Source organism: Sceloporus occidentalis, unplaced genomic scaffold (assembly GCF_023333645.1).
Source record: "Sceloporus occidentalis isolate IW3139 unplaced genomic scaffold, rSceOcc1.0.p SCAF_5, whole genome shotgun sequence".
Classification (NCBI taxonomy): Eukaryota; Metazoa; Chordata; class Lepidosauria; order Squamata; family Phrynosomatidae; genus Sceloporus; species Sceloporus occidentalis.
The window spans coordinates 166,669,442-166,696,674 of record NW_028316985.1 but is presented as its reverse complement, the minus strand read 5'-3'; the positions used below and the strand labels follow the sequence as shown (position 1 = coordinate 166,696,674).

The window sequence follows — 27,233 nt, the reverse complement described above, 5'->3', positions numbered from 1 at the left end:
ATTGATGGGTGTTCATTCCCTGATCACTCAAGAAGCAGCTGACTGATGTTTCCATCACCCCCTCTTGTGAGTAATCTCTGTTTCAAGAGACAGAAATGTGGTCCAACTTGCAATTCTCCTTAATGTTGGAGATGCTCATGTGAAGGGGAGGATTTGGATCTTCAGTCAACTTCTTCCTGAGTGACAAGGGAACTGATTCCTGTTGACTTGAACTTACGTTTTGGTAAATGAGGATTTGGGAGTCAGGCCAGCAGACACTGTGTATGTAGCTCTGTAACTACAATAGTGGGGGGATTTTTACCCTGGAGATAACAATTTGAATCCTGGCTCAGCCATATAAACCCACTGGGTGACTTTGGGCAAGGCACTCTCCCTCAGCCTCAGAGGATGGTAATAGCAAATCCCTTCTGAAGAAACTTGCCAAGAAAACTCCACAATAGGTTAACCTTAGGGTCACTATAAGTCAGAAATGACTTGAAAACACAACAACAACAACAACAACAACAACAACAACAACAACCATGTCCTCTAAACTAGGGGCTATGTAGGGATTGTGAATACAAAACAGGTATTTTGTATTAATAACTCTCCAACAGGAAGTATGTATTAATAACTTCTCTACAGGATTCTGCTGTTAAATGACAGTCTTTATCAGGCACCAGAAAACAACAGAAGCCCAAATTTGGAAAGATACCACTTTTGGCAGTACTGCTGTAGTAATGACCCTTGCACTGATGTGCCATTGACTTAGGATTTACATGGCTGCATAAGTCACTGGATTGTCTTGATCCTTGAACTGCTACTGTATAGTGGACAACAGCCATTGAGAAGCAGCCACTAATAGAGGGTGTAAGCAAGGTGTAAAGCATCCTGTGTGTTTACTTCTGTCTTTTAAAAGTGTAGGATATGGGTTAGGGACTATTGCAGGTTAAGGACCTAAGAAGGTCTTCATGCCCTGTTGCACCCAACCCTCTGAAAAAGTTGTAGAGAAATTTGTGTAGCTGAAAATCTGCTTTTAATGAAGCTCTGTTATTGTTGTTATTGTTGTTGATGTGTGTCTTTAAGTTATTTCTGACTTATGGTGATCCTAAGGCAGTGCTATAATGGGGGTTTCATAGCAAGATTTGTTCAGAGGGGAGTTGCCTTTATCTTTGCCTGAGGCTGAGAGAGTATGACTTGCCTATGGTCATGCAGAATATAGCAGGGATTTGAAACCTGGCCTCCAAAGTCATCATCCAGCACTTGAACCACTACACCACAGTTCTCTCTGTTGCTACTGCAGAAATATATATTTGCAATCTATGATTTTTGTTTTGTGTTCATTTTTGTTTTTGTTGTGTTTTTGTTTTGCCCCCCCCCCCCCCCCCCGGGACCCATGCTAGTATTGTAGTTTGAGCATTGGACTAAATCTCTGGAGACCAAGGTTCAAATCCCCACTCAGCTATTGAAACCCACTGTGTGACCTTGGGAAAATCACACACTCTCAACCTCAGAAAACCCCATGATAGGTTTGTCTTAGGGTCACTATAAGTCGAAAATGAAGGCACACAGCAACAACAAATAAAGTAACTGCATATGAATTCAAAGATATAGCCATGTTAGTCTGTGGAATCAGTATGTAGAGAGATCTTGTACCACCTTTGAGACTGAAAGAAAGACGTTAGCAGCATGAGCCTTCATAGTCTTAAGTCTACTTCCTCAGATGTGTTTGGTGGAGTGGATGTAGACTTAAGTCTACAAAAGCTCATGCTGCCAACCTTTTTCTTTAGTTAGGGGCTGTACAGACTGGCATCAAAGGCCGGCATGGGGGCGGAGTGGGGGCGTGGCATCCACATAATGCACACCACAACTCTGCCCCCATGCCAGAGTGATGCCACATGCCCCACCACATGGTGGGCGGTATCATGGCGTTTCTTTGGCACTGTGTCCAGATGACACAGCCTCAAAGAAGCACTGAAAAGCTGCAGCGCCATCGGCTATTGCACCCTTTCTACACTGAAAAAAGGAGCTGCTTTTTGCAGCTCTTTTTTGTGCTGCAGAAAGGCCAGATCAGGGCTGCAGCATGCAGTTGCTGTGGCCCCAATTTGGGAAAGAAAGAAGTGGCTGCAGGTTGCCCTTAGGGGCAGTCTGTTCAGCCCCTTAGTCTCAAAGTAACTGCATATGGTTAATGTTTGTATTGTTTCTGAATTGTATCATCATCCATATAAAAGCTAAATGAATAAATAAATACAAACATCAACTGCTATTCAATAACAGCAAAATTGTCCACTTGTATCAGTGTCACACACTATTCACATTTTAATAGGAGCCCTGGTGGCACAGTGGAAGGTTCCAAGTTCAATACTAGCAAAAAGGCTCAAGCTTGACTCAGGCTTGCATCCTTCCAAGGTCGCTAACATGAGTACCCAGCTTGTTGGGGACAATTAGCTTACAATTGTAAACTGCTTAGACACTATTAGTTCAGTATGAAGTGGTATATAAATGAAGCTGTCTGTTTGTGTTTTGTTTTGCTATTATTATTATTATTATTATTATTATTATCTGATCTTCACCCCACTTTCCATTTGAATCTGAGGAAAATCCATATCCAGCTAGTAAGCAAGAGGTTAAGAATTGTCTATGAGACTACGCCTACAGAGAGTCCGGTTGCCTGACTCAGATTCTGTACAGTGTTTTTACCAAAGATAAGAGCCTCCCTGGGCTAACAAGCAGCTTGGAGGAATGCTGCTTGTTCAGATAAAGTTTTAATTCTTCAGCAAATTCTACAACAGTAAGACATATTGGAAATAAAAGGTTCACATAAACGCAGTTGGAAGTAAGTCTGATTTTAGTTGCAGTATGGCTTTTACAGTTATAACCTTGTATGCAAAAGCCTCAAGGCTTTCCTTATGGTAGTACATTTCTACATTTCCCATTTTCTTATAGGAGCCAAAATGTGCTGCCAAAGTTTATTTATTTCACATGTAACTAGCCTGTTTCCCCAATATTTCAATGTTTTAAATTAATGAATAAAGTCATAGCAACAACTGATTCTCCTTTCTTGGGCAGAGACTTCTTGATGTGGAATCAGTGTGCAATGTGAAAGGACCCTAAGACTCTGATCACTGTGACTTTAATATCAAGTGAGCTGCCCATCTCCATTCCTTGTGTTATTTGTAGTATTTTTTATGTTGAATGGATCTGATGGTTTCAAATGTTTCTGTTTGCGTATTTTTGTCTGCACATACCGAGAAGACTCATGAGCTGATGTGCAATCATTTGAGACTGTGTAAATGGTTTGAACATTGGACTATGGGTCTGAATCCCTGCTCAAGCATAAAAACTTACTGGGTGACCTTGGTCAAATCACAATCTCAGCTTCAGAAAATGGCAATGGCAAACCTGAAGAAACTTGCCAAGAAAACCATATGATAGGGTCACCATAAGTCAAGTTCACCTTGGAGTCACCATCAATCAAAAATGACTTGGAGGCACACTACTACAACAACAATGGCATGTAGGGTTTCCGAAACAGAGACAACAACCTTAGCCAGACATAGGAAACTTAGTAGAATAGTATCATTACATTTCGTTAATCATGAATAAACTAGACCTTCTCCCATACCACACCATTCAGAATCCTAGGTAATGTTTTTGTACTAATATTACTCATAAATTGTAATTCCTGTATACCATTATGCTGTAGCATAAACAACTAGCAAAATTAATATCTTTAAATTACAATATCAAAGCCTAAATGTATTTCCGTATACATAGTTTCATGTGGCGAAAGTGAAAATTAGATAAAATGTGATATTTCAAAAGAAAAATTAAAAATAATATATAGATATTGTTAAATTAAAATTTAAAATTTTATTTTTTTAAAAAAAATTAAAAGCTTGAGGCCTCTCCTTTCTCCTCCTACTGAACCTTGCCTCATTGACATCATTGCTTCCACTTCCATTATTTTAAAGGGACACAGGTGAACACTACAATCTGTTTCTGCCAAAAGCATTGTTACACTGGATTAATGCACCAACAGGAGTCCAGCAAAACTGTTCAGTTTTGAAATGTGTGATTATTCTTTTCATTGTTGTATCATTGAACATTGTTTCTGCAGTACTGAAAGCAGGAATTACAGGACAAGACTATATTGTATTTAACATTGTAATTACAATACAAATGTAATTATCTTGGGATCACTCTACAAGCTGATAAAATAGCAGTGCTACAGGCAACATAGTAGAATCCAGTTCTTTCCAAAGCTGTCCCATTATGAATTGTGTGGTCAGGTGATCTGGGAGAATTCAGTTTGCAGGGGCCACTGTCACTTTCTTCACCACTGGATTTTTTTAAAACACCAGAACACTACGAATACTGAAAAATCAGAAAAAGGTTTAAGGAGATTATGAACTTTGTTATACACATCAGGGTGAATAAGATGGATCCAGACCATACTGAAGTAAATGGGACTTACTTTAGTTATGTTTGCTAAACAGTAGATATAATTTGCTATGCAAATTTAGCTATTTCACATGTTCTTTTCTGGAATATCTATTTTCTTCTTACCTCTTGCTTTTCTCTCTTTATAAACAATGAGTGATACAAGATGCTGATCCCTCCCTCCCCTCACTTTTTTTCTTCATCTGGCATATTTGTAGCTCCAAAAATGTACCCCAGCGGTTAATTCTAAATCTCATAGATGAATGATCTAAGTTCCACGTCCACAAAAATATCCCAGGTTCCTAGTGTCTGTCTCCACTGCATTATGTTGCATTATACCGATTTAACTGTCATGGCTTCTCATCTCATCAGCTAGGGATATAAATAGTTTTACCATTTCATTCTCACTTGTAAAAATTAATAATGTCTGAATTTCTCCCACCTTTGCAGGGGATAACTACTATGTCTGTGAAGTTTTTGCACAGCATTCAAACATCCTGAAACATTTCAGAAAACAATTATAAGCAGAAATATATTTTAAAATGCAAATAGATTGTTCCCAGAAATATACAATGGGATTATTTACAAAAACTGTGTTGTTGTTGTTTTTGCAAAAATCGCAATTTTTGTACAACTGCTGATAGGTGTTTCTGTAGACAGTGTTTTTTAAAGCCCCAAATACATTTCCTCCCAGAATAAAAGCCTCAGTTCCAGAAACGCCGTCAGAAATGCTGCACCAGAGGGTATGAGGTATAATGTTATGATTATAGAGCCGTATTACTGACATGTTATATATAACTGTGCCAGTGAATTGCAATGAGACACAGTGGAGCACCTAAAAAAATGGCCTGTTGCACAACAGGAGTTCCCATTGCACTTGGGACACATATGGACACATATTTACTGCAATTAGTTGTGCTTCAACACTGTTGTGCAATGGCCATACTGCTGGCTTGGCTTGCATAAATGGTCCCAATAGTGTACTTATGTCTCTCTTCTGGCTATGAACATTGCACAATTGTGGAATTCAGCTTTGTAAAATTGACAGTTTATAGGCCATAAGTTCCCAACGGGATGCCAACCATCTCTTTTATGTGCAGAAAATTGTGGTTTTCTACAAAACCACAATTTTTGCACAAAAATGAGTTCTTCTGGAAGCAGTCTTTTTTTTTAATACAAACATGTATTTTGTAGCACAACCTTCACATTCTTGTACAAAAAATAAAAATAAAACATGCCAACATGTAATTCTGTAGAAAATAATTTCTTAGAACATTTCAGGATATGTGAATACCAGGCAAAATCTGTGTGTGTGTGTGTGGGGGTGGTGGTCTATCTATCTATCTATCTATCTATCTATCTATCTATCTATCTATCATCTATCTATCATCTATCTTGCTTTTCAGATATTCTTCTAGGCCCACTTTCCTGAATTGTCAGGAAACCCAAATAGAAACGAATAAAAGTGAATAGTCTTTCCAACCCTATCATCAACACTCTGAAGATTGCCGGGGATTGTATTTTGGTGAGGTGCTGAATTCATCCTGATTCTCTGATACCCATAATCCCAGGCCTGTGTGGAATACCTGCATGTGAATAAATACATCTTCACTTCAAGAATGCTACTTCCCACGAGAGGAAGGGGGATGCCCTTGCTCCTGTGCTGAAGAAAGTCGTGTGGGCTAACAACTGAACAAGGCTATTGATTGTTAAACAGCTTTAAGTAAAGATATGCTAGCTCTTGGTTACCATTTGGGCCACACTTGCTCCCTTTTATGTGGACCAAGGATGACTGTAAAAGAAAGTTTTACCTTTTCCCTGCCCGGAGCAGTTCAAACCCTTCATTGATTTTGTCCAAGGGCATGGTGTGGGTAATGAGTGGATCTAAAGTAAACTTTTTCTGCATGAAATCTGAAACCAGTCTCGGGACTGAATCTTTGCTTTTCCAGCCTGCAAATAAGAAATATGTGGTTAAGATACAGCAGGCAGATTACAGTACCATGAAATATGTTTGTTAAAGGTCTGCTGCTCTTATAATTTTTTTAGCCTGAACCAGTGTTGTAACCCTGATGGTTTTATATTGGCTGGCTAAGGCTGGTGGGATTTGTAGTTCAGCAACATCCAGGAAATTGCAATTGCTCAGTCTCAGCTATCTCCATGGAACACACTGAGAATTTTGTGCAATCCTAAATTAGTGTGTCAACAAGATATGACAAGTGGGTTACAGTGCTGCGATCAATAAATATTAAAGGTCTTATGGTTAGAGAGATTCTTAGCCTGAACCAGCATTGAACAGTGTTAACAATCTTTTATTTGCCATGCTGGCTAAATCTAATAGGTTTTGCAGTTCAGCAATGTCTCAAGGAGTATAGACAAATTCAGCTATCTTCATGCATGCTGGGATTGCTGAAAATGTCATACGATGTCAGTGCCAAATAGGGTGTTCTTGATCTTCCTCACTCATGGCTTCTATGGTACATATGGCAAGGCTGGGTTTCCAGTAAAGTGTGTGTGTGTGTGTGTTTGTGTTTGTGTGTGATTTCAGGCCATACCTCCAAATATAGATCCTTTCCAAGTGCGGCCAGTGAAGATAAGTGAAGGGGAGAAAGTAATCTCTGAAACTTCAGGAGGCACTCCCACAATCACGCTTGTACCATAGTTCATGTTGCAAGAAGCCATTGCGGCAGTCTAAAAGCAAATCCAAAGTCACACATTCATATCAAACTGTGGGAAATATCTCTTATGCCTGCCTTACCACCTTCTACTGCCTTGAAGAATCAGACCATTTCTACAGTGGACCCTTGTTATATGCTGGGGTTTGGTTCCAAGATCTCCCGTGTATAACAAAATCCGTGTATGCTCAAGTCCCATTACATATAAGGACATAGCAAAATGGTGTCCCTTATAAAAAATGGAAAATCAAGGTAAATTTATACTTTTTTGGAACATTTTCAAACCATGTATGCTTAAATCAGTGTATAAAAAATCAGTGTATAAGAAGGGCCGACTGTATTTTGGTTTTACTTTACAAGAGAATATTGAAATTACCACCCCCCCTTCTCCAAACCATCTCTATAGATAATAGTTGTGTATACACAACCTTAAGAAATTTCATGGAGGGAAATGTCTACAACCTAGCCAGAGGAGATCTCTTGAATTAAAGGGATTAACCTATGTGTTGACTCACTGAAGAATTGGTTCAGTGGGTGTGCACTAATTTGGACTAGCACATGTGGCTGGTGCAGTTCCCGGACTCAACTTTTGTGGCCCCTGAGATTTCACATCAGTCCCTTTAACTTCCCATTTTAAAATAAAATCCATGTAACTTTTGTCCCCAAAGAACAGTGAATGAAATGCATGAAGACATATGAGAATATCCCCACCCTACAAGCAAATTGCACTCCCACACAATAAGCCCCAATATCTCTGGGTTTCTTTGCAAGCCCAATCAAAATGGTGATAGGAAGTGACTTGTTGTCATTTTGGGAGGGACTGCTGAGGAAAATAGAGGTATTGGGGCTAATTGTGTGGAAGTGCAATGTGAAATGTGGTTGAGGGGGGAAATTAGCCCTCGGCCCCCATGCAATCGCTCACCCTTACTCTAGAAACTAATGACTGAATGAAGAAAATTATTGGAGCAGAATTTCAGGGAGAGGGGTGAGAACAGGAAGAAAAATAATGAAGACATTTCTCTTCCATTTCAGGTCTTTTGTACAATTTCATGTACGTACCATAGTGTCAGTACGCCCAATCACTTCAAGCGAATAATCAACACCATCCCCATTAGTCATATCAAACAGCACTTCATTGATGGGCTTCTTGAAATCCAGAGGGTTGACACACTCGGTGGCTCCCAGTTCTTTAGCTTTGGGAAATTTATCCTTGTTGATGTCAACCCCGATAATTCGGGAGGCTCCAGCTGCTTTACAACCCATCACTGCTGAAAGGCCAACTCCTCCCAGTCCAAAAACAGCACAGGTAGAGCCAGGCTCCACCTACATCAAAATAAAAATAATAATCCTGAGACCAAGAGTAAGTGTATAGTTATTAAATATTAAATAACACACAAATAAACATGGCATGCAATTCATAATATGCTCTCCAACTCTGATTTATTTATTTTTGCTTGACTCTATGGTTTTCAGTCTGTTGGGAAGTTACATTATTACAAACTAAGTTATGATCCTATGAAGTTGAACTGAGTCATTGGACCATTCTCATGTTCATATTCTCAAGGGGAGAGTGGAGGCATAGATGTATCATTCAAAGACCTAGCTGTTTGAGTCTGGAGAATTAGGATGTAGAGGGATCTTGTAGCACCTTTGAGATTAACTGAAAGAAACAAGCTGGTAGCATGAACTTTTATAGACTTGACTCTGCTTCCTCAGATGCATGCAGCTTCTTTTTTCATTCTCAAAAATACTGTAAGACCCCTTTGCATTGGGGTCATTTTGTAAATGGAGCTAGTAGCATGGCCATTTCACAATGTTCACAATGCATGTTGTGTCCCAATGCACATTATCTTCCATTATGCAATGGGATCCCTCGTTTCACAGGGATCCCTTGTATGATGTCTTGTTGTGACTTGTCACAATTCATGGTTGTGTATCTTGTCAGCAATGTAACTCTGTCATCATAGGGCTATGTATATAGGATCAGGGCTGTGGATTTTGCATTATGGAGCAAACCTTTTAAAAAGGGTTCACCTTTAAAAAAGGATTCACAAGCAATTATTCCCACAAGACAAATGCTTAATTGGTGGGCCATAAACACAAATTATGGATATGCCACAAATTCCTCATGCTGCAGGTCACCCAGCTATGCTGTAATCCATACCTTTGCAGAATTAATGGCAGCACCATAGCCAGTGGAAAATCCACAGCCAATCAGACACACTTTCTCAGGAGGAGCAGCAGCATCAATTTTGGCCACAGAATCTTCATGGACTACGGTGTATTCGGTAAAAGTGCCAGTGCCAATAAACTTGTAGATTGGTTGTCCTTTGTAAGTGAACCTGCTGGTGCCATCGTACATCAGTCCAGTAGGTACTCCAAAGCTTTAAAATATGAAAAGGAGAAATCAGAGAGGTGTGGGGTCTGCCAAAGACAAAATACATTACAGAACTATTCTGTTGTATTCCTTTCTTTGTACCACACCCTTTTCCCCAAACCTAGGACTTGAGGTAGCTAACAAAAGAAAAAGAATTACAGTTAAAGCACACATGCAGCTAAAGACATGAAAAAGGTATGAATTAAAATAGTATTAAAATAGTATTTGGTTTGCATCTATTGATGAAAATGACTTTTCTGTATGTTAACATCTATGCAAATCCTACAGTAAGTTTTTTTAAACTATAGAATTGAAACCATTTAAACCATTGATTTAAAAGCAGAAAATATATGTAGTGCAGCACACTTTGAACCCCCCCCCCCATTTAAAAATAAAATAAAACAATCAATTCTGAAAAGCCTTTTTGAATCAAAAAGGTCTTCACTTGCTGAGGAAAGGACAGCAAAGAGAGCTTCATTCTTGCCTTCTTAGGAATCAAGCTTCAGAATGTGGGACCAACCATGAAGAAGGCCCTACTAGAATCTAATGCTAGAAATAACAACAACTTACTCAGTATTTTTGCAGACATTGCCTTTGGGATGTATGCAAGGACTGCATTTTCCACATTGAGGGAGAAAGAGTGGAATGACTTTGTCTCCTGAGAATTATTTAAAAAAAAAATAAAAAAAAGGTATTGTGAGCCTGCCTGAAATTTCCAGATATACTAATGGCATGAAAGTGGGTATACGTAAAATAGAACAATGAGTATATTGTTGTGGCTGTACCTTCAGGTTGTTTCTGACTTACGGCAACCCTAAGCGGAACCTATCATGAGGTGTTTTTTTTTTACAAGATCTGTTCAAAAGGGGTTTGCATTCTGTATACTTTCCCATACCTGGCTTCACACTAGTAACTCCTTCCCCAATACTCTCCACGACACCAGCTGCTTCATGACCAAGAATAATAGGAAAGTTCACGTTTATTGCACCAGTCAGTACATGGTCGTCTGAACGACAGATTCCTGAAGCCAGTATCTGAAAGGAAAGTGAAAGATATCTCACATTGGAGAATTACTTTATGTTTAGAAACCAACTGTCACGATAACAGTTCCTGCTGTTATTACCATACCACTCTGACATAGTTACTGGGGTCTGCAGAATGGTTTGGCAGCAGAGTGGCATTGGGAGCATACTGGAAAGTAATAAGAGGAAAATTTTGCCTTTTTCCTGCAGAAACATGCCCAAGTAACACAAATAGGGGATTTAAAATGTTCACCAAACAGCAAGCTTTCTTTCAGGCTGTCACTTTTCTGCAGTTCCTTGCATGCTCTAATACCTCTATTGGGTTCTGTAAAGACATAGTCTACAAGCATTGCATGTCAAGATGATTCACTTTTCCCCAAAAGTCATTCTAGTAATGAGAAGCCTAGCTATGCACAAGAGCTCTAGTTCCTGCAACAGAGTGGTGGTTTGAGAAACTAATGATGGTTTTCTGATGTTAAGGAAAAAGCCACACGGGATATACAGTAAGTGAAATAAAACATGTATGTGAGAGTCAGGGTGACTCAGCAGAAGCAAGTAGCAACCACACAGGTGTAAAAGATAATACAATTAACAAGTACTGAGTGCCAAGGACAAGAAATGCATAGTGAATAATTGGACACACCTGACAATTGTAAAGTGGTCAAGGCTGAGATGATGAAATCATTAATTGTAGGATGAACAAAGAGAACCAATGGGAATGATGTACACGCCTACTGGGTGGAAATAGAACACAGTGGGTGGTACCATGCTTTGACTATAATAATGACTATAGATCCCAATGCATTGTGTGGGTAGTAGAGTGAGGAGTTGAGTATTGTTGTGGAGCTGTGTATATAGTAGAATAAAGTAGATCTTTTATATAAGACTACTGAGTTGTCTGGTGTCTTGGGTGAAGCTACAAGAACCAGCAGGACCCTGGTGAAGAAGGGTGAAGACTTCTGTGGAAGCAAGAGTGAGAAGGCTTGGAGAGTTTGTCGGGGTCTTCAGCCTGTTCTCTGCAACTCTTGCAAAGATATAACAACTGGCCAAAACTGGTCAGCGTGGTGCACAACCAGGTGGTGAGTTCCAGGCCAGAGGTGAAGAGCCACAACTCCCATCATCCCTGACATAAGATGCCCAAGACCACACACATATGCAAACTAACTTGGCTAACACTTGCATGTTACCTCAATACTGGCAACAGAACTAAATGCTTCAACTGTGTGCTCTTGCCCAAAAGGCAAGAATTTGTGTTAGAATCCTCAAAGCGGATGGCAGGGAAAGGCTGTTCCTTAATCTTTACCACTTTTGGCAGATGCTCCACTCTACCCAATGGTAGAGCCAACCTAGTAAGAATGAATGTGAGTGAATACCAGTCATCAACACTAACCCAGTTTTAGGTTTCTCTCTTTTACCTTAATGCGAACTTCATGTGCTTTTGGTGGAGCCACTTCTATTTCCACAATGCTAAATGGTTTCTTAGGTTCCCAGACTATAGCTGCTTTGCACTTGATGATCTGTGAAAATAATAAGAGGTAAGATAGAATTCTTACATGAGGGGTGGGAATCATGCAATGACCTACAAGTATGGGCTGCACCTCCCAGCATTTCTTACCATTGACAATGCTGGTTAGGGCTCATGGGTGTTGCAGTCTAACATTGTTCGGAGGGTTGCATGCATCCCAAACCTATTCCATAGGTAATAACAATTGTGCAGTGTGATCAGTGTGATCTCATGAACAGGCATTATATGCTGCTTCTCCAGTTCCTACAGCAGTTTACAGTGGGACTTACCCTTTAAATGCTGAACAGTGCTTGTTCTCAGGGCTAGATTAAGATATGATAAAGTGGTATCCTGAGCTCCTATCCTATCTACCAAGTTCAAGGGCACTCCTTATCATTATTAAGAGAATGTGTGGGTGGGTATTATTTCAACTATTATGTAAAACTTGAAGTGTAATGTTATTTAGTTATATTAGCAGCCCCTCAGAATCTGGGGCCCTTAACTACCAATAAATCCACACTATTTGTGCCCTACTAAGATTATTTAAGATTGCAGCTATTGCTGCTGACAGTTGTGCAAGATTACTATTTGCAAGCTGGTTTTGCCCATCTGCAGTCTGACGCAGTACAGTCCATTCTCCCACTTCAGGACTCTTCCATTTCATTCCCACAATATTCTTCCACATGTGGAGAACAGGCCACGGAAGACATTAACAAAGAAAGCTTGACTCCTTCAGTGTCAGAAGGAGGATTTCTGATTGTTATATTTTCATTTTCTTTTAGTAGAAAAAGAAAAGCCAGGAGTCAAAGACCCATCTAACAAATGAAATACACCTAGAGTGCTTGAAAGTTTTAGTCATGTGTTTCTACTTCCTAAGAAGCACCATTAATCCCACCTCTACTCTGTGCAAGGTAGAGCAACCATGGAACTTTTGTTATGCTGGGGTTACAGGGTGAAATGGTTTATGAAAAATAAACAGACACTATAGAAGCCACATTCTGGGAAGTTCTTGATGAACCCCATGTTATCCTTTACTCCTTGTCAAAGTGCAGCATGGCCACACACACACCTGAAGTGAACAAGCAAGGTTAAAAGAAACCATGTACTTACTTTCCCTGCAGTGCTCATGATTCTAGGCTTTGTTGTAATGTATCAGATTCTCTGTGCAGTTTTAGAGCTTCTGGTCTGCCCTTCTAGATGGACAAAGTTCACTCTCAAAAGCAGTGGATGAGAAGACGTGAGTAATCTTTGCAATATATTTTCTTAGACCCACCCCAAGAAAATTAGCCACTCCTCTACTGATAGTTCCTTCCAACAATTTCCTTACTTGGAGTGATTAGAAAGGTCATATGGAGTTTTCACTTTTAGTGCCATGTGTATTAGAACCAAGTACAGTTGTGATGAACAAGTAGTGAGGACCACTGTACTTTTTTTCCCCTTTTTTATTTTTATTTATTACAAATAAAGTACACATACATAACATGTAACATATAACATATAACATAAACCAATACCATTCATCTCTATCGTCCCCTTCCCTCCCCCCTCCCCCTCCCCTAAACTTAAAATACCTTCCATACTCCTTCTCTTCATACATTCCCTAGACTAGACAACACAAAACTGACTTCCTTGGTCTGAACCCTTGCCGTTTATTTTATTGACTCTAGTTGTCTATCTTTTTGTTAGTAGTAACTGATTTTGTTTTGACTTCACCTATAACACTTTTGACTTTCCTGATCTTAATTCATTCTCCTTGTTTATATTACTTTCTTAAATGTTTCATTTTCTTTTAAGCTGACTTACCTACGTAAGTACCTTGTTAGATTTTGTCTTGTATGTTAGGCCATTTTCCCCTTAGTGAGGACCACTGTACTGATATAAATGCCATTGAATTAGGATAAGCGCTGGTGGTGCATGAGCCATTGAGCTGTCATTTTACTTAATAAACTAACACAGATTCTGAAACAAATTGCTACTATATAGTAGGTGAGAATAATTTGTTCCTGTGGAGAAACAGCTACTAATACAGGGTGTAAGGAAGAAGCAAAGCAAGTTTTGTGTTCATTTGGTTTTTAAAGTGTAGAGTAGGGGTTAGCAACTGTTGAGGGTTAGGGGCTGCAGTGCTCCCCCAGGGGCCAAAGGAGGCCACACTACCATGCTGCACCTCACACCCAAAACTGTAGGGAAATTCGTGCAGTTGGAAATCTGCTGTTAAGGAAGCCCTAACTGTTGGTACAATGGAAATACATGTTTTTACTACATGCTTTCTCTTTCTGGGTTTAGTTAATCATTATTAGGTTAAAATGTCAAATTCAACTGAGTTTACATTAGAAGGGCAGAAGGGTTGAGTCTTTGTTGTTGATATGCATTTTGAATGCATCTGACTAAGTTTGGCAGGAGGAGGCAGCTGCCAAAAAAACCACTTAACCTTGGATAATCAATGTCGGATTTCCCCCCCCCCCCCCGAGTATTTCTGAAAGATTCAGATTCTTGGCTGTGTGAATAACCAATGCAAATAGACCTGGGATAAACATTTGCATCATCGACTTCATCTTTATTTGAGTGCTGACACACGTGAGCAATTAAACTTGAAGAGATACACATAGATGTGGTTCCATAATGTGAATAACAAACCCAGAATGTGTGAGATTATTCACATAGTTCTGCTAAAAACAATGTGTTAATGACCTCCAAGATCTGTTTTCTTGTCAAACAAGGAGCAGTAGATTGATATTTCTGCCACCATCCCGCCAGTGCTAGGAAGAACTGCTACTGGGATCATGCTTCTGATTATCTCACTGGAGATTGCTGGCAGGACCATGGTGGAAATGTTAGTCTGTTCTGCTCCATTCAGCAGAACAGACCTCTATAACTTAGAGCAGCGAATGCCCATTAAAACAGGTTTGGATGACAATAATACCACAATTGTGAATATGTAGGGATCATGAATAGGAATCAGGTTGTTGTTGTTGTTGTTGTGTGCCTTCAAGTAATTTCCAATTTATGGTGATCCTAAGTCATTTTCTTGAACAGATTTGTTCAGAGGGATTTTTGCCTTTGCCTTCCTCTGCAGCTAAGAAAGTGTGACTTGCCCAAGGTCTCCCAGTGGGTTTCCATGGCCAAGTGGGCATTCAAACCCTGGTCTCCAGAGTCATAAACCAACACATAAACCATTACACCACACTGGGTTTCTAAGGATTCAGTTAAAAATGTGTAACTCTAGGGCTGCATCTGCGCTGCAGAAAAATACAGTCTGATGTCGCCTTAACTGCCGTGGCATCATCCTGTGGAATGCTGGGACTTGTAGTTTATTGTGGCACAAGAGCTCACAAAATATCTCACAAAACTACAGACCCCCCAGTTCCAAAGTATTGAGCCATGGTAGTTAAAGCATTGGGATCAATGGACTTAGCCCCTTCCTGTGTTTGGGATTGCAGCCTACAGCTGCAAAGTTGGTTGATTAGAGTAGCTGTTGTTCTTTTCTGCAGAAATAGTGAGGCAAGAACAAATACAATCTGCTGGTTCCAAGGAACCTATTCCTACAGTGCCTTACTTCCTCCATAGCACACACAGCCTGTTCCCTCCTGTTTCCAGTCTACACTTTCATTGTTACACTAGTGTAATGTCCCATCAGGATTTCGGTCTACCTGTTCCCTTCCATCATTTCAGTGTTTAAAATTAACTATTATACCTCACTGAACATAGTTCTGTACTGAACTATGAAACTGTCCTGACAGTAGAAGTCAAAGGATGAGACTAGAATTCATTTAAAGTTTATTTTTTCTGTTACACACAGAAAATAATGTAATTGTCTTGTGCTCAGCCTACAGACTGGCAAAATGGCATTGCTACTGGCAACACTGCAGGATCCAGTCTTTTTCATGGATATTCCATTGATCCGATGGAACTCAGCTGGCAAAGGTCACTCACTGTCTTGTATTTTCAGCACTTCAGGGTCTTTAAAAGACCAGAACACCACGAATGCTGAAACATCAAAAAACAGTATAAATTTAAGGGTAGTGAACTCTTTTCAAAGTCAACAGGCTGAACCCAGTCATAACCAACTTCTTGCTGATCCACTGAAGACAATAGGACTTACACTAGCCTTATACCCTATTGTTTCCAATGGGTTTTTTCATATACAGTGGTCCCTTGGCTTACGTGGGGGATCTGTTCCGGACCACGTAAGCCAAAAACCACGTAAGCTTGAGTCCCATTTGATTGAATGGGGCTCGTGCCCGCAGTGCGGAAGAGTGTGCATGCTGCGGGTGCGCACGCCATTCACTCTCCCTTCATGTGGCTTTCATATAAGCAGGAAAACGCTTATGGGGAGCCTGCTTATAGTGCGGGCGCACTGTACATAAATTTCCCAGCATAAAATGTCCACAGTACCAAAAAAGCTGTTGTCAAAAGAAAACAAATATAGTTTTATCTTCAAAGTTAAATGATATTTATTGTTATTAACTGCATTCTAGTCAACCTTGTGACCCTATGAATGAAACATCACTGTCTCCCTATCCTCAACCACTCTGCTCAGATCCTGCAGGTTCAGACCCATGAATCTAACCATCTGCCACGTGGTCTTCCTCTTTTTCTACTGCCTTCTATCTTTCTTAGCATTATTGTCTTTTCTAATGTGTCATGCTTTCCCATGATGTGGCCAAAGTACAACAGCCTCAATTTAGTCATCTTGGGTGGGTTACACACCACCAAAAAGTACGTGCTTGGCATGTACTAGGGTTAGGAAGGGGTGTCCTTTCTGGACGCCCCTAACTCTAGTACGTGCTGAGCACGTACAAAATGGCGGCGCCCATTCTACATGGGCGCTGTCATTTTAACGTAGCGGACACTTAGCGTCCGCACGTCGCAGTGTGGAAATGATGCCGCAAGTGCGCCATTGGCGCCTTGCAGCATCATAACCGCACTGCAAAAGAACCTGCTTTTGCTGCACTGGGGAACCGCGCAGTTTGTCCGCTGCGGTTTCCTGGCGCAGCAAACACGGGCGCCGGCAGAGCGCCCTTTTTGGGCACTCTGTAAAGCACCTTGGATTCCAAGTAGAGTTCAGGTTTGACCTGTTCTAAGACCCATTTGTTTGCCTTATTGGTTTTTTTTGGTATCTTCAGCACTCTTCTACAGCACCACATTTCAAATGAGTTAATTTTCTATCTGCTTTCTTCACTGTCCAGCTGTGATGGCTTGGATGATCTGAACTTTGATGTTCAGTGTCATATTTTTGTACTTTAGAATCTTGTTATGTAAATGATCTACTAGCTTTGAAAAGAAAGTGGAAAGCAAAATCATATTTACATCCCATCCCTCAGTCAAATCAGGGATCTCACTTGCATGGAAAGCCTTCAAGGAAACAGGAATCTTTCTTCTTCAGAAATGTCCCTTTCTATGAGAAGAAGCAGAATAGGCTTATGTGCTTCCCTGTTCCTGTGCTGAGGAAGTCCTTTGACCTGAGCTTTTCACAGACAAATCAGTTTTATAGCTGTGGTGTAGATACATGTCTAGTCCACTGTTGCCTTTTGGACTGCATTTAGTCACTAGCTGGGCAAAGAATGGGTATTAAAAGAGAGGAAACATTTACCTTTTCCCTGCCCGGAGCAGTTCAAACCCTTCGTTGATCTTATCAAAGGGCATTGTATGAGTAATTAATGGATCCAGAGAAAATTTTTTCTCCATGAAATCTGAAACCAGTCTAGGGAGAGAGTCTTTGCTTTTCCAGCCTACAAAAAAGACAATATGTGGTTAAGATACTGCAAGCAGATTACAGTGCTATGAAAGACTTTTATTAAAAGCCTGCCACTCTCACAAAGTTTTCACTTGAACTAAAGTTGTGCAGTATTATATTGGCTGGCTAAAGCTGATGGGCTTTGTAGTCCAGCAACATCCAGGGAGATGCAATTGCTCAAGCTCAACTGTCTGCAGGACTGCTGAGATTATTGTGTTATGCCAATGCAAGATAAAGTGCTGATGATATTCCTCACTTATTTTGTGTCATATGTATTATGTTACATATTATAATAATGTGTTGACCACATAAAAAAGGAACAATAGCAGCAGCTTTTAGCATGCAGTTATTGCATACCTCCAAATACAGTTCCTTTCCAAGTGCGGCCTGTGAAGAGAAGTGATGGGGAGAAAGTAATCTCGGCTGTTGTAGGAGGCACTCCCACAATCACGCTTGTTCCATAGTTCATGTTGCAGGAAGCCAAGGCAGCGCTCTAAAGACAATACAAAATCCCAAAGTCAAATCAAACCAGGGAGAATATCTGCCATGCCCACATGATACCCTCTGAAGAATCAGACCTTTAATGAATTTAACTGTACAGGAAATATAGAAACAGCAATTTTTAAAAAGTCACCATCCAGATCCTCATGATGAAAATGGCTTGGATCCTGAAATAATCTACAGTGGAACCTCGGGATACGAAATACCCGGGTTACGAATTTTTCGGGACCCGAAAAAATCCAATTGGAAATAATTGTTCCGGGTTACGAACGTTTTTTCGGGTCCCGAAAAAACTTTTGGTGCTTTTTGCCGCGATTTTACACCAAATCGCGGCTTTTCCCCATTAGCGGCTATGGGGATTCGGCTTGCGAAAGCCGTTCGGGTTACGAAAGCGGCCGCGGAACGAATTATTTTCGTAACCCGAGGCTCCACTGTAATTTGAAGGTATTCAAGGAAGAAAGTATCTGATCCCTTTATCTTCTTGCAACTTTCCTCCCACAGCCCCATATATTCCTGTAATCTTGGGAGACTGTGGAACAATCTAGGACAGGCTATGCATGGGATGTTGTCAGAGCAATCAAAAACTTTTAGAGTGCCAATGGCTGTGATCCTGGAGTAAGTAAAATTAAGGATATTAATGGGGGGAAAGTGTCCCATCCTCCTGCTCTCCTCAGAATCTCTGCCTAAGCCTGGAGAACCCTGTGAGACAAGACAGAATGGGCTGTGGTTGCTGTAGGTACAAGAAAAAGACAGGAAACATTCCTTCTTTATGATAAGTAATGATTAGATCTGGGCTGGAATCCTGTATCGGAGTATAGAATGCAGAGAAATAGCCATGTTACTCTGGAATAGCAATATGCAAAGGGATCTTGTAGCACCTTTGAGACAATTTGTAGAAAAGAAATTGTAACATAAGCTTTCATTGTTTTTCTGTGTCTTCAAGTCATTTCCAACATATGGCAAACCTAAGGAGAACCTGTCATGGGGGTTTCTTGGCAAGATTTGTTCAGAGGAGGTTTGCCATTGCCTTCCACTGAGACTGAGACCATATGACATGCCCAAGGCCATCCAGTGGACTTTACAGCCATGCTGGGAATCAAATTGTGGTCTCCAGAGTTGTAGTCCAACACTCAAACCACTATGCCATGCTGGCTCTACATAAGGTTTCATAGACTTGGTCTACTTCTTCAGATGTAGATCAAGTCTACAAAAGCTTATACTACATCTTCTTTCACACAGTTTGTCTCAAAGGTGTTGCAAGATTGCTTTGTTAGCTGATTGTGCTTAACTAAGTAACCTCTCCGGACCTGACTTCTTTAGACCTGATGGAAACGTCATTCACCCACACTTTAATTATCAGCAGAATGGTCTTCCCATGCAGCATTCTCCCTTTCATTTCAGGTCTGTGGTATCATGCCAGCTTTGCTCACATACCATGGTTTCTGGGCGTCCAATCACTTCAAATGAATAATCTACACCTTCACCATCAGTCATGTCAAATAGCACTTCATTGATGGGCTTCTTGAAATCTAGAGGGTTGACACACTCAGTAGCTCCCAGCTCTTTAGCCAGAGGAAATTTATCCTTGTTGATATCAATACCGATGATTCTGGAAGCTCCAACCACTTTACAGCCCATGATCACTGAGAGGCCGACTCCTCCCAGTCCAAAAACAGCACATGTAGAACCTGGTTCCACCTACATCAGTATAAAAACAATAAAAATTTGTACTAATGTTTTTATGTCATTTCTTGAACGCCAAGAATTCTTCTGAATGAGAGGCAAGATATAAATAAACATGCTAACCAACCAAGAAAGAATCATGGCAAGCGGTTAATAATAGCACTAAACAGTACATTAAAAAATGCAAAACACATACACACTATAAACTCTCCACTATGGAACTAAAATTAAACAATCCTGAGAAAATATTGGACAGTACAATTGATAGCCTTGGATAGCCAATGTGAAAAATGCTGGGATATGTAGTTCAACATTATCAAGATGGCTGCACTTTTGCTGACCCTCTATTAAACCCATGGGTTGTTTTCTGGCTTACAAATTCTTGTTTATTTAAATCATGGTTTGTTATGACCTACATTCATGATTTGGCCTTGGTTTATGTCCCTAGGTTTGCACCAAGAAATGTAAGCTGACAAAAAGCAGAGGAGAGAAACAACTCACAGAAAGAAAAGGCAAGGCATGATTTGTAATTTGTGTATGGTTAACACAATCCATTGTTTACTCTGATGTGCAAATTCAACCACTGAATACAGTGGCCTGAATCCAATTGTTAGTCCTAACTAGAGGATACCAGTTGAATCTATTACTGAATTACAAGTCAAAACCTATGCAAATCTCATTGATTAAATAGATCTGCTATGGACAATAGTAGCAATTAGATTTCAGCAGGTAATGCTGGTCTTACTAGAACTTTTGCTTTTAATTTTAGTGAATTTTGGTGAATAGTTAGTTGTTGTGATAACAACATCTGGAGGATCTCACAGTATCCACTCTGTTCTGATGCTTACCTTAGCAGAATTTACAACAGCACCATACCCAGTAGAAAATCCACAGGAAATCAAACACACTTTTTCGGGAGGAGCTGCAGCATCAATTTTGGCCACTGAATCCTCATGTACTACAGTGTATTCAGAGAAAGTGCTGGTGCTACCACAATTGTGAATCTGCTTTCCTTGGTAGGAGAACCTGGTGGTGCCATCAGCCATCAGTCCAGTACATTTGACAATGCTTTAAAATATGTAAAGGGGAAATTGGACAATAGGTTACAGTGTTTCACCAAGAACAAATAAGATTATAACATTAGCACTAGTACTAATATCTTCTGTTATGAATACCGTAATAATAGAAACTTACTCATTCTTTTTGCACAGGTTGCCTCTGGGATGGATGCAAGCTTTGCATTCTCCACACTGAGGAAGAAAGTGTGGAATGACTTTGTCTCCTAGGAATTACAAAAAGATTATTGCCAGCTTTGTCTAAAGGTTTGAGATAGGCTAATAGAGTCAGCACAACTAAAATGTCAAGATTTCTCCAGTAATGAGAACATCCAGGTGAAACATACCCTCATATTAACCACTTACAGTTGATCACATAGTTGTTCCTTTCTTTTGTGATGGAATCAGCCATAGCAGAAATGACCACAGTGAAAACACAGAACAGAGCAATCTAAACATAGATATGCTGATTGAAACAAAACACCAATCCTGGCCAACCAGGTGCCTGTGGAAAGCCCACAGGCTGGGCAATAGGGCAATAACACCCTTCTACCTGTCTTCCCCAGCAACTGGTATCCAGTGGCATATTGTGCTGATTCTGGAGGTGATATATAGCCATAATGACTAGCAGTCAGTGTGTTAGACAAATACTTCATTAAATTGCTAAATTTCCCTTTAAAGCTATCTTCTTGTGGTAGTGATTTTAGTAGATCAGTTATATAAACTGTGTGAATAACAACCACAATTCATTTGTCCTCTAGTGGGTGGTAGTGAGATTGATTATGATGATGTGGGGGATGGGGGTGGAGGGAGGTGCGGGAGATAATGGTCCTTGTAGGAACACTACATCTCTCTCCTTTCTTCCTTTTCTTTTCTAACCCTGTTAGTAGAATTGCTTCAACTCCTTCATCATTTGGGTGGGCTTTTGCTGGGTCTTCTACACTTCTATAAGCCATGAGTTAATAGCATGTCCATTAAATATGTCCATATACATGGCATGATAAGATGTTAAAGACTGGATCTCCAACCTCTTTTAATTTCTTCTGACAGCAACCATAGGGAAGCCAAAGAGTAGCACAATGTTGGGGACACTTTTAAAAAAACCCCTTTCCTTCCATTCCCATTTAAATAACATAAGTGCTGGGGAAAGACTTAAATCAATCACATTCCCAATGGTCTGCATCCAGTCTGCCAATGAAGCTGCTTTTATAAAGAAATGAAAACAAGTCAGATCTCCAATTGTGAATTTTCAGTGTTTTATCTTATAGGATCCTGAGTGGATCAATAAAGAAAGAAATATTAGCAGTGGGTGAGGGATGAGTAGTCACATAACCAGTTCACCAAAACATGATAAGAATAACCCTTAGTTAAATTTTTTTGATCAAAATTAATGGAATCTGGCACCTTTAGTGTATTTAGGCAGACACTTAAATCCAGAATAAAAAAAAAATTATTAAAATGGGGAAAATGGGACAAACACATGTACTGCCTTGGAATTCTTACATGTCCATGTTTGCCTTGCAAGTAGATACATTTCTAGCAATATTGATTGGTGTGCGCGCGCCTGTCATGGTAAAGTAGACTTCTTAATAATGGTTGAGAATTCTGGCCTTGGGAAAGAGGATGACAATTTTGGTATATTTTCGCACTTTTGTAAGTTATGGGTTCCATAGGCCACATTTTCCTCACTGCTAGGAAAAGCAAGTCCATGCCTTAGTGGCTTTGACTTTGCTCTGCCAGCAATTGTTCGCCTACCTTTGTTCAGTAGGGATTTTACGGAGGAACAACTTCACAAACTCTTGCAGCCTGTCATAAAGCAAGCTATGAAGTGGTGAGTGCTGAATATAGAAATCTAGTTTATTGATGACTTCATAATTTATGGGTGTGCATTAAGTGACTCTGTTGACTCTTGATACTACTGTTGACTCTTAATCAATTAAACAAACCACAGACATTATCCAAAACTTTCCAACAACCAATCCCAAATTCTATAATTTATGAAAAACAGCATAGAGACAGGGATATAGTCTACTCTACCCCCCACACCACTCTATGAAATTATAGTACAATGATTCCACTTTAGCTGTCATGGTAACATCCTATGTAATCTTGCAATTTGGAGTCTGTTGAGGCATGGGAGTTCTCTGGCTAAGAATTCTAAATATCCTTCCCCACACGGCAAATCCAGGATTCCAAAGGATGGAACCATGGTTGGTAAAGTAGAATCATAGTGCTATAATTGTGTTACATGGTTAAGTCATCCCCCTTCTATTGGTTGATCAGCTTCATTTTGTCATGACAGATCAATTTAGAATCGATGTTCTCTGAGTGTACTTTGTGTTCTTGGACATACCTGGTTTTACACTAGTAACTCCTTCTCCGACACTTTCCACAACACCAACTGCTTCGTGACCAAGAATAATGGGGAAGTTCACTTTCACTGAACCAGTCAGTACATGGTCATCTGAGCGACAGATTCCATTAGCCAAAATCTGGAATAAAGGTAAAAGATGTTTCACTATAGATAACTGATTAAATCTAGGCAACTTATGCTATTGATTTACAGGTTCAGCCTCCCTTATCCAGAAATCCAACATCTGAAATATTCAAAAATTTAAAATTCAGAATTGTGGGATAGTGACACCTTTGCTTTTTGATGTTTTGGTGTACACAAACTTTGTTTCATACACAAAATTATTTAAAAATATTGTGTATAAAATTACCGTAAGGCTATGTTTTAATATAATTATTTTAATTGTATTTTATTGATATGTTCTTGTATGTATTTTATGCGTTGTAATCCTGCCTCAATCCATTCGGGAGAGGTGGGAAAATATAAATTTATTATTATTATTATTATTATTATTATTATTATTAGTATAAGGTGTATACAAAACATAAAAGAATTTCATGTTTAGACTTGGGTCCTATCTCCATGATATCTCATTATGAATATGCAAATATTTCAAACTCCAAACAAATTTAAAATCCAAAACACTGAAGCATTTCAGATAAGGGAGACTCAACCTGTATTTGCTTTTTGCTTTGTTTGTAGAAACAAAGAAATCTATACATGCTTGTAGAGCATTTCTCTCTCTCTCTTTCTGCTCTTTTCAACATGATGTGCAAATAAAAGGATTAAAGCATCAAAATATCAATGTACAGAAAACAAGGCTATAGCCCTTCCCAGCTACCAGTACAGACAGGGACAACACAAACTACAAAACTGACTCTCCCTGGTTGCCAATGACTTTCCTTGATACAAATGAGCACTTGGAAGAAGGCATCAGTTGGTCTCAGAAGGCTTCTCAATGCAGCAGTGCATGTTACATATGGTGCTGGGGGACGAATTCATGCAAAGCATAGAGGTTAGTGCCAGAACCTTGATGTTGCTCAGAGATGGACCAGAAAATAGTTGAGCTTTTTCAGTTAGACTATACTCAAACTTAGATGTCTTGACAATCTTCCAGGGAAGCCAAACTGTGAAATATTAATGTTTGTTCAAATAAATGTATAAACCACCTACAAACATGCATAGATTTTTTTCACTTTAATTGTCTGATCCACCAACATGTGGCATGCTTTGTTATGTGGCAGAGCACCTGCAGTGCTCACCATCTTTAGCATTGGGTTGCTCTTGCTAAAGCTACTGCCAGTGGTCACTAGAGACTGAGAGATAGTTTGCTAACAAAGCAGCATTGGCCCCATGCTTGAATATAATAGGAATAAAAATGTTGCCCTTTAGACACAGAACTATGGCCCAGAAACTTGAATTAGGATTTTTTTAAAGTCCACTAGACAACAAGATTTTTTTCAGATTTCCACTTTCATGCAGTATATTGTAATGTACTGTTATGCTTAGAAAAGTAACTTTTCAAAGTTGTGTTGTATCCAAAATTCCCTCTGTGCTCTGATGCACCCTCCCACAACCCACATACAATACATACACATTTGACATGTGCAGTCCACCTTGGCTAACAACTGAATGTTATCTCAATACTTGTTACAGAAGAGCATCTTGCACCACATAGGCAGGAGTTTAGCTTGGAAGACATGAACGTATCTTGGAACAGCAAGGAAAACTGTCCCAGTCTTCAGCCTCTACTCTACCATTGGGGGCAGATACTCTGTTTTACCCAATGGTATTGTTTTGGTGAGGGACTCATCAGTACTAATTCAGTTGTAGGTTTCTTTCTTTTACCTTAATACGAACTTCGTGTGCTTTTGGTGGAGCCACTTCAATTTCCACAATGCTAAATGGTTTCTTTGGTTCCCAGATTACAGCCGCCTTGCATTTGATGACCTGTGAAATATAAGGATAGGAGATGAGATACTATTTCTACATTTGGGTGGGAATTCATACCAAGTGCTATTGGACTTCAACTCCAAGTGTTGACATTGAAATCTATTATTATTTACTCTTGTGAAGACTCTTTAAGACTGCAGTCTCAAATGCAGTTTTGCTGATAACTGAACATGTTTATTATTTGCAAGCGACTGTATTTTTCCATGCCTCCTATCTGACAGGGTGTAGTCCTTTCTCCAGCCTCCTTCACTTTACTCTCACTACTTTCTTTGACTGTAGAACATATTCATAACCTAATTTCAATTCCTTCAGTGCCAGAAGGAGGATTTTTTCTGATTTTGTTTTGTTTTATTTGGAATAGAATGGCCAGGAACCAAAGAATCATTAAAGAAATAAAACACACTTAGGAATACCAGGCCATGTGCTTCTGCTTTCTGAACAGTATCATTAGTTTCACCTCCAGTCTGTGCAATGTAGAAACAACCATGGGATACTTGTCATAGTAGGAAGGTTACAGTGTACTGAGATGATTCAAGATAAACAACAGCTACTACAGAAGCAACATCTTATTTCAGTCTCATGTTATTGTTTGTTCCTGACCAAAGTGCAATGCATTTGTTTTTGCACATATATACAGACACACAGATGGAGACACAGACACACAACTACACATATGGAATGGAGAAAAAATGATATTAAAAGAAATAATCTACTTACTTTCCCTGCAGTACTCATGTTTCTAGGCTATGTATCAACCTCTTTGTCCAATTTCAGTACTTCCAATCTGGCCTTTGAGATGGCCAGTTTTAACTTAAAAGCAGTTGTTGTAAAAGCAGGAAGCATCTTGCAATTAAATAAGATAATTTCAAGCCCCACCCCAAGAATCTTAGTCCCTCCTTTATTGTCACTTCTTTTTAAAAGTGTCCTTACCTAGAATGATGAGCATTAAGTATCATGTATTTTAGATAATACTGGGGAAAGTCCATAGATTCTGTGACATTGATAGACTATGTGCTTAGCCTAGTACCCAAAGTTCAAAAGCCAAGGAAAGGAAATGACAACAGTCATGGCAGGTACACAGGTCTTGTTGATGTCAAGATATCACTACTATCTTGTCCTATCAATGTGCTATTTATGAGACTGCCCTTAAGAACAGCAACCTTGGAAATGTGACCGTGTGCGACCCCATGTGACCATATTACAATTGAAACGGTGAAGATAATTTTCAGATACCCTGTATATTGTTATTATTGTTTAAAGATATTTCTTCCTACATTTAAACCAAAAATGGCTTGAGGCTGGAATATTCAAAGAACCGACTTCACATTCATTTACTAATCCTCACAGTAATAAAGCCTAGTTCAAATTCCTCAAGTCTGTGAAATGAGCAGAGTCTTAGTAACATGTTCATTTTTGTTGTTATTGTGGCAGTTTTACCTCTCATTCTTCCCATCTTAGCCCATTCTGGCATTCTCTGTGAATACGTATTTTGGGTGTTAATGCAGTTGTGATTTTTTTGACAGGATCATTATCATCACCACCACTACCACCTTTATTTATATCTCACCTTTTCCTCCAAAAGGAAGCTCACACATTAAATCAAACACAATACAGCTAAAAACTTACAAAAGGCTAACATTTCATTTGTTGGTGTGTGACAGTAAGGGCTGTTCAACAGTGGAACACACTCCCTCAGTGGATAGTGGTGGAGTCTCCTTCCTTAGAGGGCTTTAAACAGAGGCTGGATGGCCATCTGTCGGGGGTGCTTTGATTGAGAGTTCCTGCATGGCAGGAGGTTGGTCTGGATGGACCTTGGGGTCTCTTCCAACTGTATTATTCTATGATTCTATTCTGCTGCTTTTTGTTTGCTTATTTGGGGCTACTGGTACAGTAGAAATTTCTATATTGACACTTCTATTGTCTTTACGCTGTTATCATACTTAGAAAATTATAATAA

The 27,233-nt window shown here is 39.6% G+C and overlaps 2 protein-coding genes across 2 annotated transcripts; both read right to left on the bottom strand.

The window, feature by feature from the left end:
• Positions 1-4,181: 4,181 nt before the first annotated feature.
• On the bottom strand, positions 4,182-13,125 carry LOC149313115 (alcohol dehydrogenase 1B). The gene is made up of 9 exons (XM_089527095.1): positions 13,108-13,125; positions 11,909-12,010; positions 10,367-10,505; positions 10,042-10,129; positions 9,259-9,478; positions 8,154-8,417; positions 6,975-7,110; positions 6,234-6,372; positions 4,182-4,356 (listed from the first exon to the last, which is right to left on the bottom strand). Exons 1-9 carry the CDS (start codon positions 13,123-13,125, stop codon positions 4,332-4,334), a joined length of 1,131 nt encoding a protein of 376 aa, XP_089383221.1. The 3' UTR covers positions 4,182-4,331.
• Positions 13,126-15,897: 2,772 nt separating this feature from the next.
• LOC149313114 (alcohol dehydrogenase 1B-like) lies at positions 15,898-26,011 on the bottom strand. Its single transcript, XM_089527094.1, has 9 exons — positions 25,994-26,011; positions 25,172-25,273; positions 23,324-23,462; positions 21,110-21,197; positions 20,764-20,983; positions 19,667-19,930; positions 18,089-18,224; positions 17,588-17,726; positions 15,898-15,981 (listed from the first exon to the last, which is right to left on the bottom strand). Exons 1-9 carry the CDS (start codon positions 26,009-26,011, stop codon positions 15,957-15,959), a joined length of 1,131 nt encoding a protein of 376 aa, XP_089383220.1. The 3' UTR covers positions 15,898-15,956.
• Between the last annotated feature and the right edge of the window lie 1,222 nt (positions 26,012-27,233).